Genomic DNA, 15,253 nt, shown 5'->3' with positions numbered 1-15,253 from the left:
GGTCCAAATTTGAAGCCTGTACCTTCAAAAATGTGAAAGTAGGTCACTAGGTCAATGTAAAGGTCAAAGTTTGTTTCGGTACACAAAACTATGCATGTGGTCCAAATTTGAAGGCTGTAGCTTGAGAAATGTGAAAGTAGGTCACTAGGTCAAAATCAAGGTCAAATTTCATTTCGGAACACAAAACTATGCATGTGGTCCAAATTTGAAGCCTGTACCTTCAAAAATGTGAAAGTAGGTCACTAGGTCAATGTCAAGGTCAAAGTTTTTTTCAGTGCACAAAACTATGCATGTGGTCCAAATTTGAAGGCTGTAGCTACAGAAATGTGAAAGTAGGTCACTAGGTCAAAATCAAGGTCAACTCATGTCAAGGTTCATCTTGCCACTCAAAACCATACATGTGGTCCAAATTTGAATGTTGTAGGTTATTGACAAGATTTTAAAAGCTTTTCCCTATATAAGTCTATATGAACCATGTGACCCCCAGGGCGGGGCCATATTTGACCCTAGGGGGATAATTTGAACAAACTTGGTAGAGAACCACTAGATGATGATGCATTACAAATGCCAAAGCCCTAGGTTTTGTGGTTTGGACAAGAAGATTTTAAAAGTTTTTCCCTATATAAGTCTATGTAAACCATGTGACCCCCGGGGCGGAGCCATATTTGACCAATCTTAGTAGAAGACCACTAGATGATGTCACACACAAAATATCAAAGCCCTAGGCCCTGTTGTTTTGAATAAGAGGTTTTTCAAAGTTTTTCCCTATATAAGTCTATATAAACCATGTGACCCCCGGGGCGGGGCCATATTAGACCCCAGGGAAAGAATTTGAATCATATTGGTAGAGGACCACTAGATGATGCTTCATACCAAATATCAAAGCCCTAGGCTCTGTGGTTTTGGACAAAAAGATTTTCAAAGTTTTTCCCTATATAAATATATGTAAATTATAGAAATAAACAAAGGGCCATAACTCACTAAACAATTGTTGAACCAGTCTGATTTTCAGGGGGACACAACTAGGGTACCAATACATCATTCTGACAAAGTGTGGTCAAAATCCCCCCAGTAGTTTCTGAAAAGATGCGATAACGAGAAATTGTTAACGGACGGACGGATGGACGGAATGACGGACCACGGACGCAGAGTGATTTGAATAGCCCACCATCATGATGATGGTGGGCTAAAAACAAAGTCCCATAACTATGCAGAATATTTATCTAAAAGAATGTAACATGCACCATGCACAACTAGGGTTGGTACTGATCACTTGTGTGAAGTTTCATTAAATTGTGTGCAAGGGTTTGGTAGATTAGGCATGCACAAGATTGCATATGCAGACTGTATGTACATAGTATGTTAACAAGAAACAAAGTCCCATAACTCTGCAATTTTTGTCGCTGAAAGAACCTAACATGCCCCATGCACAACTACTGTTGTTACTGATCACTTGTGTGAAGTTTCATTAAATTGTGTCAAGGGGATGAGGAGAGATGGTGCGCACAAGATTGTGTCTATGTATATAGTATAGTAACAAAAAAACAAAGTCCCATAACTCTGCAAAAAAATTTTCTGAAAGAACCTAACATGCCCCATGCACAACTACTGTTGTTACTGATCACTTGTGTGAAGTTTCATTAAATTGTGTCAAGGGGATGAGGAGAGATGGTGCGCACAAGATTGTGTCTATGTATATAGTATAGTAACAAAAAAACAAAGTCCCATAACTCTGCAATTTTTTTTTCTAAAAGAACCTAACATGCCCCATGCACAACTACTGTTGGTACTGATCACTTGTGTGAAGTTTCATTAAATTGTGTCAAGGGGATGAGGAGAGATGGTGCGCACAAGATTGTGTCTATGTATATAGTATAGTAACAAAAAAACAAAGTCCCATAACTCTGCAAATTTTTTTACTAAAAGAACCTAACATGCCCCATGGACAACTACTGTTGGTACTGATCACTTGTGTGAAGTTTCATTAAATTCTGTCAAGGGGATAAGGAGAGATGGTGCGCACAAGATTGCGTCTACGGACAGACAGACAGATGGACAGACAGACAGACAGACAGACAACCTGAAACCAGTATACCCCCCTTACAACTTTGTTGTCGGGGGGTACAATAAATAGATCAGCAACTTAAAAGGGATATACCATATTTCAACAGGGCAGTTACTACCCTAGGTTCGTCCACTGGGTATATCAAGTTTACTCTAAAGTTAGATCAACTGAAGACCGAGCTGAATGAAGGTTTCAAATTTATTTACAAAACCCTTAAAGTGGCATCATGCGCATCTTACCGCATATAGTGTGTCATATTTGGAAAGTTATTATTTCGTACTGGTAACAGGAAGAGTTTGGTATATTGGGTTAAAGCTATCATTTCCTCCACCCTTTTCACATACACATCTATTTCAGCTGGATTTTTACTTGAAAAATGCGCATAATTCCACTTTGAAAATAGCGAACAGCAAACTTCTAACGTGAGAATATCATCATAAAATAAAATGTGACAACAAATATAACTATAAATATTACAATCTTTAGACGGGTGTCCACTAAGGAACCCGCAGGTTGTGACGGAAGAGGACCATCTGTAACCCAAATTGTACCAGATAAGTGATCCACTACAGTTATCAGAAAATGGCTGCCAGAAACCCAGATTTGTGATAAACAAACATACTAGACGCAGATCTAGATAAAATAATTTCCTAAATATTTATGTAAATTTTCAATAACAATTAAACTGGTAGAAAATTAGCATATTAACATATTTATAAACAATAAATGTTTTGCTCAAATCATAAATGCAACTCTCTTTCATCTTAAAGATACATTGCTCTAAGAATTAATGTGTAATTTTAATAAACTTTAGATTTATAGATTTGCCTTGAAACAAATGTTATTTAAATGTTCGGAATAAAAGGGAATTAATTCATAGAAATAAGTTAGAGTTACTAAACTTCTAATTAGCATATAGAGAAGTCAAAACCATTATGCATGTATAGGAAGTAGAGTTTATCATTTTGTGACCTAAAAATCACTGGATGAAAATTTTAACTAGGTGCCTTTAAAGTTACAGTACAGAATAATATAAATTTGAGAGTTTTAAAATATTTAACCGAATACAAGGAAGTAAAATCCTTCAGTTTAACATTAAATATGATATTTTGGATTTGCAAGAGCAGGCATGACTATTTACTTTGGGTAGAGATAATGTTTCATATTATCAATAGGGCAAAGTTTGTTTGTATTGATCAGTGTTGTAAACCAGTTCTAAAATATGACACTGGGTTTAACATGTTAATATATTTTAGAAAAAAGGGGAATTAGAGGACAGATATGGCAACAATTGAGGCATGTGGGTCAGATGGACTTATCCCATCTAAATGTGGACCATGTAGTAATGTGAAGAAGGATAGTGAGGCAACAATGTTTTGTGTGGAATGTAACAATATGCTGTGTGATACCTGTGTTGGTATACATAGAATGTTTCCTGCAATGAAATCACATAAAATTGTGGTTCAGACAGATAAAGAACAGTATGAATTTAGAGCCAAACTTTTGACAGACAGATGTGAGAAACATGACAGCAAGCATCTAGAAACATTCTGTAAACACCACAAGGAATTGTGCTGCAGTGTCTGTGTGTCCTTGAACCATAGAAATTGTGACGGTCTGGTCTACCTTCCAGAATATGTTAATGAAAAAGAAGCTGAAATGTTAACTGCCAAAACCAAACAGAAACTTGAGGAAGTGAAAATAGATGCTGAGAAGTTGAAGTCATCAAGACAGACTGATAGACAGAGAATAGATGTAGAGAAAGCACAGTCAATCAAAGAAGTAGATGACTACAGAGAAAGACTGTTTGCTGAGATAGACCGTACCCATGGTAACTCCATCAGTGACATAGAATCCAGATACAACAGTGATTGTAAATCTATTGAAAACGATGTGGAAGTCTGTGATAACGTGATTGCTGAGGTAAATGAGGCTCTGAAAACTTTGCATGATGTTAGACAGGATAAGGTTCAAAGTTTTATTGGTGTTAGCAGAGTTGAGGCCATCAAAGAACATGCTCAGGAAGAGGTTGGCAGTATTTCTGGAAAAACTGAAGATCAAAATACTGCTTATCAGATTGAACACAATCTTGAGACTGAAATTAAAAATACACATTCTTTTGGGAAGTTTGTTGAAGTAAAGTATGATATAAATATTGGACAAAAGATCTGTGATCTCGAACTGCAATATGAAAATAAAAAATGCGATATTCAGAAAGTAGAAACAATAAACAGTCAACAACTGATGATTGCAGATTATGCCAATAAAAGTTTAATGATAACTGACAAAGATTTAAATATAGTGAAAAGTTATGTTCTTCCATACCACCCAAGTTGTGCCTGTGTTATATCTGATGATACTGTATGTGTAAGTTTTCAGATTGAAAACATGGTGCAGATTGTCTCCTTGCTTGGTACTAAGCATAAGGTAAACAGGACTTTTGATATTGGCAAAGAATGTAGGGGTGTTTGTTATAAGAATGGAAACCTCTATGTTGCTTGTGGTGGAGGAAATGGTGCAGAAATACAGGTCTACTCAACTGATGGGACACTGAAAAATACATTAGGAAAGGGACATCTAAGTGCACCATACTATGTAAATACAAACCAGGAAGGGTCTACTGTATTTGTAGGAGATAACAAAAAAGGGGTGATCGCAATAAGAAGTGATGGAACATTGCTGTGGACATATAATAATGTGGAAACACTCAAAAATGTCTGGGATATAGCAGTTGATGAAAACAATGATTTGTATGTATGTGGGTTTGTTTCACACAATATAGTGAAGGTATCATCAGATGGTCAGAAAGGTGAAGTTATTCTGAAAGGTATCAAGTTTCCACAGACAATATGTTATGACAGGACAAATAAAAGGTTAATCATATATGGTGGCAACATGATCTTAGTTCATGAAGTGATAAAACAAAGGAAATGATATTTAAGTGCTTCAATTTTGCTAACAGTGAGATGTCAAACTTTCAAAGCTCTGCATTAACATTCTGTTACTGTTTTTAAGGGAGCTTTTAATTATAACAATATTTTCCATCAGTCATACACTGACAATTAATTTTTGAAATGAAATTTTTCAATAGAGGTCACCTTTAGATTTTGAAGATGAAAGTCTGATTTTTGGTGTTGTTTTGTACATAAAATGGCAAAAATGTCTATACCTATGGTAATTCAGAAACAGTTTGAGAATAAACGTAGCTTTAACAAAGATTTTTGTGTTTAATGTGCCATTTCTTATTAGAAATGACATCAATGTTATTATAACAAGATATTCTAGGTGTTGCTATTAACTTAAAAAATGTCTGAAAACTGGAGGCTTTTTTTCTTATCTAAATCCTATATACCCCTTCTTGCATGGAAAATATTGCTTGTATGCTAACTAAGATATCATGGAATACATCGATCAACAAATGAAGTAAAAATTTGAATTCAAAAACTTTTTGGTGTCCCAAATATGTAGAATAATCTATAAAATCTTTCTGATAACAAAATCAAAACTAATCAAGATATGTCAAAAAATTTAAAAGCCCCTATTACCACCTTTGAAGTTCCTTAGACTGTTGTATTTTATGAAAGGCATTGTCAAATATTTGTTATAAACCTTGTTTCTGTCCCTTCCCTAGGCACAACCACAGTTCACCTTGGGCTTAACAAGAAAATGTTCAAACGAGAACCTAAGTTGTGGTTCCTCACAAGTGTCTTTATTTACTTGGGTTCTAGGGTTAAATGTCCAGGATGACCGACACCAATGGCTTAATTATTTTAAGGAAAAGCCATGATTCCTTATAAAACCACATTCTGGGTTATTTCAAAGTTAGTCATTTGACCCAAGTTTCATGAAAATCCTTCAAGGAGTTTAGGAGATACAGAGCGAACACAAAATGGAAGGCTTGGGGTGTGATCTTGACCTTGAGCCAACATGGCTGACATATGAGTTCTGCAAATCGTCTTGATGAGGTGATCATTTGACCCAAAATTCATGAAAATCCTTCAAGGGGTTAAGGAGATACAGAGCTCAAACATCTGACCTTAAGTTGTGACCTTGACCTTGAGCAGACATGGCTGACTCATGAGTTCTGCATACTGTCTTGATCAGGTGATCATTTGACCAAAGTTTCATGAAAATCCTTCAAGGGGTTAGGGAGATATAGAGCTCAAACCTTTGACCTTGAGTTGTGATCTTGATCTTCAGCCAACATGGCTGACTCATGAGTTTCATTAAAACGAGCAAATCTCACCAACATCACATTGCAACAGTGATTTTTACACCTTGTGTCATATGATGTGGGTGATGATGTGGAATAACAACTTCAAGTTTGAATAAAATCCATTTAGTAATAACTGAGATATAGTGAAAATACATCAAAATTAACCTGAATGAGATCTCATTTTACCATGTAAAAAAAAACAGACAGCAGAAGGATAAAAATTTGTGTCCTGAAAAACTTTCTATCAGATCGTTTGTTTATAAACTTTAACCAGGATTATCTAAGTCCAAAAGGGGGCATAATCTGGCCAAAATTCAAGTCAGAGTTATTGAACTTGACCCAGTGAGGCTGATAATTGACCTAGAAAGAAACAAGAGCTGTCTCCATAGGATGACACATGCCCCCGATGGCACTTTGAATGAATAGTTATGGCCGATGTTAGAGTTTAGGACCTTTGACCTACGGAGCTGGGTCTTGCGCGCGACATGTCGTCTTACTGTGTCACACATTCATGCGTAGTTATTTTAAAATCCATGCATGAATGACAAAGATATGGACCGGACACGCCCATCAATGCACTATCATGAAAAATGACCTTTAACGTCTAAGTGTGACCTTGACCTTTGAGCTACTGACCTGGGTCTTGCGCATGACACATCATCTTACTGTGGTACACATTCATGCCAAGTTATTTGAAAATCCATCCATCGATGACAAAGATATGGACCGGACACGCCCATCAATGCACTATCCTTTAATGTCTAAGTGTGACCTTGACCTTTGAGCTACGGACCTGGGTCTTGCATGCGACATGTCGTCTTACTGTGGTACACATTCATGCCAAGTTATTTGAAAATCCATCCATCGATGACAAAGATCTGGACCGGACACGTCCATCAATGCACTATCCTTTAATGTCTAAGTGTGACCTTGACCTTTGAGCTACGGACCTGGGTCTTGCGCGCGACAGGTCGTCTTACTGTGGTACACATTCATGCCAAGTTATTTGAAAATCCATACATTGATGACAAAGATATGGACCGGACACGCCCATCAATGCACTATCCTTTAATGTCTAAGTGTGACCTTGACCTTTGAGCTACGGACCTGGGTCTTGCGCGCGACACGTCGTCTTACTGTGGTACACATTCATGCCAAGTTATTTGAAAATCCATCCATTGATGACAAAGATATGGACCGGACACGAAAATTGCGGACAGACTGACAGACCGACAGACGAACAGACGGTTCAAAAACTATATGCCACCCTTCAGGGGCATAAAAATAAGTTACAGAGCTATATGCCTTTAAGTAATAGGTATATGTACTTGCATACAAAACTTTAACAAGGATTTTCTAAGTCCAACAGGGGGCATTATTTGGGCAAAATGCATGTCAGAGTTATGGCTGTTGATGCTATCACCTAGTTTTATGACCCCGAAGACACAAGTGAAGTTTCAATTTAATATCTACATTAGTTTTGGAGACAGTAACTTGCATGTAAAACTTTAACCAGGATGATAGTAACTTGCATGTAAAACTTTAACCAGGATTTTCTAAATCCAAATGAAGGCAAATTTGGCCAAAATACATGTCAGAGTTATGGGACTTGACCCAGTGAGGCTAGTAATTGACCTAGAAAAAGAAAAAAATAAGTTTCAAAGCTATATGCCTTTAAATGATAGTCATATGTACTTGCATGCAAAACTTCAACCAAGGTGTGACACCAACGCCAATGCCAGGGTGAGTAGAACAGCTAGACTATTTTTCGAAATAGTCGAGCTAAAAATGTAAATATATGGACTGAAAGCTATTTTTTGTGCCTTCAGAAAAATATAACCACATTGGGACATCTGACAAATCATCCAACAAAACCTAGTTTGATTTATGGATATGTCAAGTCCCAATCCGACAAAAATTACGTTGAATCCCTCAGTATATATCACCATAATACAGGCAAGTATAAATGTATATCTTTAATCAAGTGACTCAAATATTTGGGTACAGTACTGGAAGTGTGAAGAACTGTAAAGTAGACTCAAGAGGTCCATTTAATGAACAGTGGACCTTTGGATGAAAAAGTTTACGTTACATACCCAGTAAGTACTGAGACTGGATCAAGTTTCATGGCTGCCTGTAGTGAATCAAATGTAACAGTACTCAGTACTTGTGTCTGACCCCTCTGGAACAGGGCAGAACCATGGAGTGGACTGAACAGATCTACTTTAGCACTTATCTGTCTCAGGTCTTTCAGTTGTCGACCATCACACCTGCAATACAGGAATTTTATGAAATATAGTGAAAATGACATTTTTATCCTCAGCCTGCAGACAATATAATTATATACACACATAAAGAAAAAATTAATAAAGGGCCATAACTTCCTGAAAAATCATCAAAATGGACACCGCTTCGCACATGCATAACTAGGCCTGGTACTGATAATTATTACAAGGTTTGATGGAAATCTTGCAAATAATTGCTGAGAAAAAGCGTGGACAAATTTTTTCCATATATACATATAAAGAAAAAATTAATAAACTAAAAGGGCCATAACTTTGTTAAAAATCATCCGAATGGAACAAGCTTTGCACATGCACAACTAAGCCTGGTACTGATAACTATTACAAGGTTTGATGAAACTCTGGCAAACAGTTGCTGAGAAATAGCCCAGACAAATTCTGTCTACAGAGGATGGATGGACCGTAATCCAGAATAGCACCCAGATACATGTACTAGTAATAAGTGGTGCTGCCTAAATTAAACGATTTTTAGAAATTTAGCACGGCAAAGGTTAATGACACAACAAATCTTATAGTCTCACCTTTTTTTGTCACTAATAATTTGATCCCTCAATGTTTGTTTGACAAGACCATTTAAAGCCTCGTGAAGTTGTTGAACTTGCTGACTCTCTGTATATGTATCTGCAAATGTATAAAATATGTATACTGGTCTGTAATTTACTGTAAACAAGAGGATCATGCTGACTCTGCATCACTCATTGGAGTTCCAGTGTTCAAACAAGTTCTAACAAGAAACATTTCTGCTAAATGATTTTGAAAACTGTCTTGCTGATTCAGATGAGGAGATTTTCTATGTTTCCTATAGTGCTATATTTGGATAAACAGACCCATTCCTGGCAAATATGTTTTTTTTTCTTACTCAAGACGGTTTTTAACAGTTTTAGCTGGGGTTTACCAAAGGAACTTTCTGTAAAAGGCAGAGCAGGCTGATCTTTGTCTGCACTGTTTGCTGTTCAGTCAGTCAATTTTCAGCGAACAGTACTGCTCAAAATGATTGTCAGACAGGTCTATTTTAGAATTTTAGCAAGCTAAAGGTTAAAACCAACCAGTGATTTCCAAGGAGATGGAATTTTAACATTTTTTCTATATTAAGCTCTGGTGGCCATGTTTTTGACAAATCAAAATGTTACAATTATTCTTGATACATAGTCACCTAAGGCAAAATTCTGTGAAATAATTTCAAAATGGGATAAACTGTTTTTGAGAAGATGGTTGTTAAAGTTTCAAAAACATGTACACAAGGGAATGGGAGGCCATGTTTTCTGACAAATCTGAATATGGTAAGTAGAACAACTGAAGTACAGGAACACCTTAAAACATTCCTATGAATTAAGGCTAGCAGTTTCTGACAAGAACATTTTCTAATTTCCCATAATATACATACAGGGAAAATTAGCTATGCCACATAGCTGCCATGTTTTTATTTACTAACAAGCCTGAAAGAGGTTCATCAAAAAAATATTTATGTAAATTTATTTCATTAGACCAACAGTTTAGGAGGACATGTTGTTTAAAGATTTTTCTATTTCTAGCTCAGGTGAATGTTTTTGAGGCATCAGAATATTTTGAATAGTTTTTGAAAAGGGACATCCTAAAAAGATTTATCGTACAGTATTTTTAAAATTGGGAAAACACTTCCCGACAAGATATTCTCAAGTTTCCATCACATGCATTAAGATAAGATTAATCACATCCTCAAGCAGCCATGTTTTTAGACTGTACCTGAATGGTAGAAAGCATTTAGTTCTGTTATACCTATTAGCATGATTGTGTGTTTTAGTAGACGCAACCACTACCAATTCTCACGAGTTACAGAAAGTTACGTCACACTGATGATAGTGGCAAATAAAATTCAAGTCTTTTGTCCCTTGTTTCCTATGTATTTAAGTGTAAGTTAGGCTTATTTTTGTTTCCTTAAGATTAGGGATGGCAACGAATAGCATTTTTTGTATTTGAATATTCTGTCAACCTTCCGAATGAATATTCGGTCATCAACTGATCAACAAATTAACTAAAATCCTACTTGTTTACCATAACCTAATCAGCAACAGTGACATGCATTAATTCTACTTTCATTTACACCAGAAGTAATTCAGACATTGACAAATTAAAACTGACAAATCGTTCTCATGGCTTGTTCATCTTTTGGACTATAAAATATTCGTTATTTGCCTTAATATGCATATAATTCATATAGGATTTATTCATTTCTTACAGGGATATAGCCCTCGTGTGAGTGGGGTTTAAAAAGATTAACCATATGAATCAATTATCCGATTTACGTATAAAAAGATGATATGCATCCCATTTAACTTGTTTTCAATAGTTTTCAGCATTTTTCTTTACCCAAATGCATTTTTCTTTACCCAAATACTTCTTTTATTGACTTTGACTGAAATCTGAGTAATTAGTTCAAGTGATGTCTGATCATTTTGAATGACACCCGGTTCGCACCTACCGAAAGTAAGGATAGTTGTAATGGATTTACATCAATTTGTGACCATAAAAATTTTCTAAACTTACGCAATTAGCAGTATTAACTACAGGGTACACTGTCATCACCATAGCGATGTACAATCTCGGCATGCTAATATACAAATACAAATAGAAATATTGTCCTACCCATGATTTTCTAAGTCTAAAAAGGGCCATCATTATTGCAAAAAGCAGGACAGAGTTATGTTTCTTGACGTATAGCGTCTGCTTATAATGGTGAAAAACTGTTGCAAGTTTTAAAGCAATAGCTTTGATAGTTTATGAGAAAAGCTGACTTAAACATAATACTCAACCAAGACAACTGATTTTCTAAGTCCAAAAGGGGCAATAATTCTTGCAAAAAGCAGGATGGAGTATGTTTCTTGCTGTACAGGGTCAGCTTATGATGGTGAACAAGTGTTGCAAGTTTCAAAGCAATAGCTTTGATAGTTTAGGAGAAAAGTTGACCTAAACATAAAACTTAACCAAGAAATCTGATATTTTCTAAGTACAAAAGGGGCCATAAATCTTGCAAAAAGCAGGATGGAGTTATGTTTCTTGCTGTACAGGGTCAGCTTATGATGGTGAACAAGTGTTGCAAGTTTCAAAGCAATAGCTTTGACAGTTTAGGAGAAAAACTGACCTAAACATAAAACTTAACCAGGCAACGCCGAACATTGTGTATGTTTTATGATTCTCATATTAAATAATCTATGTGAAGTTGTTGCCCTCATTGTCTATCTGGTAAAGCATTACGGACCAGAAATAGATGAATAATTTGAACACTCCTGATAGAAGGTCACCTAAGAATCATTTCTCTGAAATTACATTAAAACTGTGCAGTTTTTGACAACATTTTTAAAGTTTTGAAAGTGGACATGCAAGGAACATTTTAAAATTAGGCAAGCAATTTCTGACAAGAAAAGTTTCAACTTTATTCATACGGGGCAAGAAGTGATAACGCTTTCAGGTGGCCATAATTTTTTTGACAAATAAGAACAATCTGAACCATCTTGACCATAATCAAAGGAGCATTCATATGAAGTTATATTTCAATCAAGCCAGTAGTTTCTGACAATAAATTGCTTTTTTAGCTTTGACTTCATACAACACAGGGAAAAGTGACCATGCCCTCTAGTGGCCATGGTTTTCATCAAATCAAAACAATTTGAAAAATATTGAACATTACCTAAGGATCATTTGTGTAAAAATATTTGAAAATTGGACCAAGATTTCTGACAGGAACTTTCCACTAAGTACATATTCGAAGGAGTGTTCACTGAAAATTTACTGACTGAATAACTGTGCAGACCAAGATTAGCCTGCATGCTAACAAAATTATATTTCACAGTACCTCAGCTAAAATAGTTCACAGTTTATTCTTTGTTTATATAGGACAGACTCAAATACTCAAAACAATTTCATGAAAAGAATTTAAAACTAGAAAATGCTTTTGTAAAAAAGCGCATGTATCCCCCAATGCAAAGTCCTATAGGCAAGAAGTCAATAGGGGTCAGGAGCGAAAGTCAAAGAGACACTGATGGTTGGCTGCAATAGGGATCATCTACTTGGCATGTCCAGTCATCCCGCTAAATTTCAACACTCTTGGCCTAGTGGTTCTCAAGTCACTGTTCAGGCTCCTGTGACCTTGACCTTTGATCAAGTGACCTCAAAATAAATAGGGGTCATCTACTCTGCATGTCCAATCATCCTATTAAGTTTCAACATTGTAGTTCAATTGGTTCAAGTTATTTCCAAAAAATGATTTTACATGAAAAGGCCACTGTGACCTTGACCTTTAATTGACTGACCCCAAAATCAATAGGGGTCATCTACTCTGCATGTTCAATCATCCTATGAAGTTTCAACATTCTGGGTCGAGAGGTTCTCAAGTTATTGATTGGAAATGGTTTTCCATGTTCAGGCTCCTGTGGCCTTGACCTTTAAAAGAGTGACCCAAAAATCGTTAGGGGTCATCTACTCTGCATGACCAATCATCTTATGAAGTTTCATCATTCTAGGTCAAGTGGTTCTCAAGTTACTAACCGGAAATGGTTTTCAATGTTCAGGCCCCTGTGACCTTGACCTTTCAAAGAGTGACCCCAAAATCGTTAGGGGTCATCTATTCTGCATGACCAATCATCCTTTGAAGTTTCAACATTCTGGGTCAAGTGGTTCTTAAGTTACTGACCGGAAATGGTTTTCAATGTTCAGGCCCCTGTGACCTTGACCTTTGACGGAGTGACCCCAAAATCAGTAGGGGTCATCTACTCTTCATGACCAATCATCCTATTAAGTTTCAACATTCTGGGTCAAGTGGTTCTCTAGTTATTGATCGGAAATGGTTTTCAATGTTCAGGCCCCTGTGACCTTGACCTTTCACAGAGTGACCCCAAAATCAATAGGGGTCATCTACTCTTCATGACCAATCATCGTATGAAGTTTCAACATTCTGGGTCAAGTGGTTCTCTAGTTATTGATCGGAAATGGTTTTCAATGTTCAGGCCCCTGTGACCTTGACCTTTGACTGAGTGACCCCAAAATCAATAGGGGTCATCTACTCTTCATGACCAATCATCATATGAAGTTTCAACATTCTGGGTCAAGTGGTTCTCTAGTGATTGATCGGAAATGGTTTTCAATGTTCAGGCCCCTGTGACCTTGACCTTTGACAGAGTGACCCCAAAAACAATAGGGGTCGTCTACTCCAGCAGCCCTACAACCCCATACAGTTTGAAGGTTCTAGGTCAAATGGTTCTCCAGTTATTGCCCAGAAATGAAGTGTGACGTACGGACGGACGGACGGAAGGACGGACGGACGGACAGGGCAAAAACAATATGTCTCCTGGGGGAGACATAATAAGCTTCTTTAGCTTAAGTCAACTACCTAGAGAAAAAATTATTTACTAACTGTGTGTGTGTGTTCAGGTTTAACGTCTTTTCAACAAGGATTTACTAACTGGTGTTCATATTTTTAACCCTTACCATGCTAGACATGATTGATTCTGCTTTTGTGACCAGTGTAGATAATGATCAGCCTGCACATCTGTGCAGTCTGATCAAGATCTGCACTGTTCACCATTCAGTCAGTATCTTTTGGGTAAGCACCCCATTTAACAGTTAATGGTACTGTCCAAAATGAAAAAATGGACAAGTTCATTATAGAAATTTAGCAGGGTCAGGGTTAAGATAGTATTACTTACCTGATAATTTTTCTATAATGCTATATCTTGCTTTCTGTAATGCTTTATCTCTGGATATCTGTAACAACAATATCTATGTTAACATCTGATAAACCTATATACATCTAGAGAGAACATTTGGTTGATACTTACCAAGGATAGACTGTAAGTTACTTCATAAAGAGTGATTAACTAAGAAGTTAGTCTTAGACTAGTGATTAAGGTTGCTGACTTCCAAAAATCTCCCCCCCCCCCCCCCACCGGAGGTATTCGGCCAAAAAATTTGAAATCACACATAGATTGCCAGGAAATTTATCATGAAATCTCTACATAAAACAAGAGCTCCACCTGTGGCTGGCAATATTCATCTGTATGTGCTCGATGAAAGACAAAATGTGAGAAAAGAGTTATGGTTCTTGGCATTCTTACTCACCTACTGATGAAGAAAATGTATTAAGTTTGAAACTGTAATATTCAAGATAAATGGACACGAAAAATTAACAAGAGGGCCATAATGGCCTTATATAGCCCACCTGTCATCATTGCACATAAGGACAAGAAGGTCAAACAAGAGCTGTCGGAGGACAGCAACGCTCGACTATTCAACAGCCTTGTCAATTGAATGAATACAAAAGTTGAAAAAGGGGCATAATTTTGTAAAATGCAAAGTAGAGGTATTGAACCTCTGTACTGCATGTCATATCATGACAGTGAACAAGTGTGTGAAGTTTCAATCCTTTCCAATTTGTGGATACTGAGATACCAGCTTACATACAAAAACTTAACAAAAAACTGCTAAGTCAAAGGGGCATAATTTTGTAAAAATGCCAAGTAGAGTTATGGGACCTTCACAGTGCATGTTAGATCATGACAGTGAACAAGTGTGTGAAGTTTCAATCCATTCCAATTAGTGGATACTGAGATATCAGATTACATACAAAAATTTAACCAAAAACTGCTAAGTTGAAAAAGGGGCATAATTTTGAAAAAAAGAGAGTAGAGTTATGGGACT

The 15,253-nt window shown here is 36.6% G+C and overlaps 2 protein-coding genes across 2 annotated transcripts in view; one reads left to right on the top strand and one right to left on the bottom strand.

Moving 5' to 3' along the window:
* LOC123524821 (polyribonucleotide nucleotidyltransferase 1, mitochondrial-like) overlaps positions 1-15,253 on the bottom strand; it is an 80,429-nt gene that overhangs the window by 39,261 nt on the left and 25,915 nt on the right. Inside the window, exons 10-12 of the mRNA XM_053537932.1 lie at positions 14,263-14,320; positions 9,106-9,205; positions 8,378-8,551 (exon numbers count right to left, since the gene is read on the bottom strand). Of these exons, the coding sequence (XP_053393907.1) occupies positions 8,378-8,551; positions 9,106-9,205; positions 14,263-14,320 (332 nt within the window). The remainder of the gene's footprint in view (positions 1-8,377; positions 8,552-9,105; positions 9,206-14,262; positions 14,321-15,253) is intronic.
* LOC128555511 (uncharacterized) lies at positions 2,973-5,659 on the top strand. Its single transcript, XM_053537938.1, has one exon. It carries the CDS (start codon positions 3,347-3,349, stop codon positions 4,997-4,999), a length of 1,653 nt encoding a protein of 550 aa, XP_053393913.1. The 5' UTR covers positions 2,973-3,346; the 3' UTR covers positions 5,000-5,659.

This window comes from Mercenaria mercenaria, chromosome 1 (assembly GCF_021730395.1).
Source record: "Mercenaria mercenaria strain notata chromosome 1, MADL_Memer_1, whole genome shotgun sequence".
NCBI classification, from domain to species: Eukaryota; Metazoa; Mollusca; class Bivalvia; order Venerida; family Veneridae; genus Mercenaria; species Mercenaria mercenaria.
The sequence above is the reverse complement of the archived record's forward strand: the minus strand, read 5'-3'. Positions and strand labels throughout refer to the sequence as shown.

What these genes read in the sequence shown, in the direction of transcription:
- LOC128555511 (XM_053537938.1), top strand. Translation starts at nt 3,347, where the DNA reads ATGGCAACAATTGAGGCATGTGGGTCAGATGGACTTATCCCATCTAAA.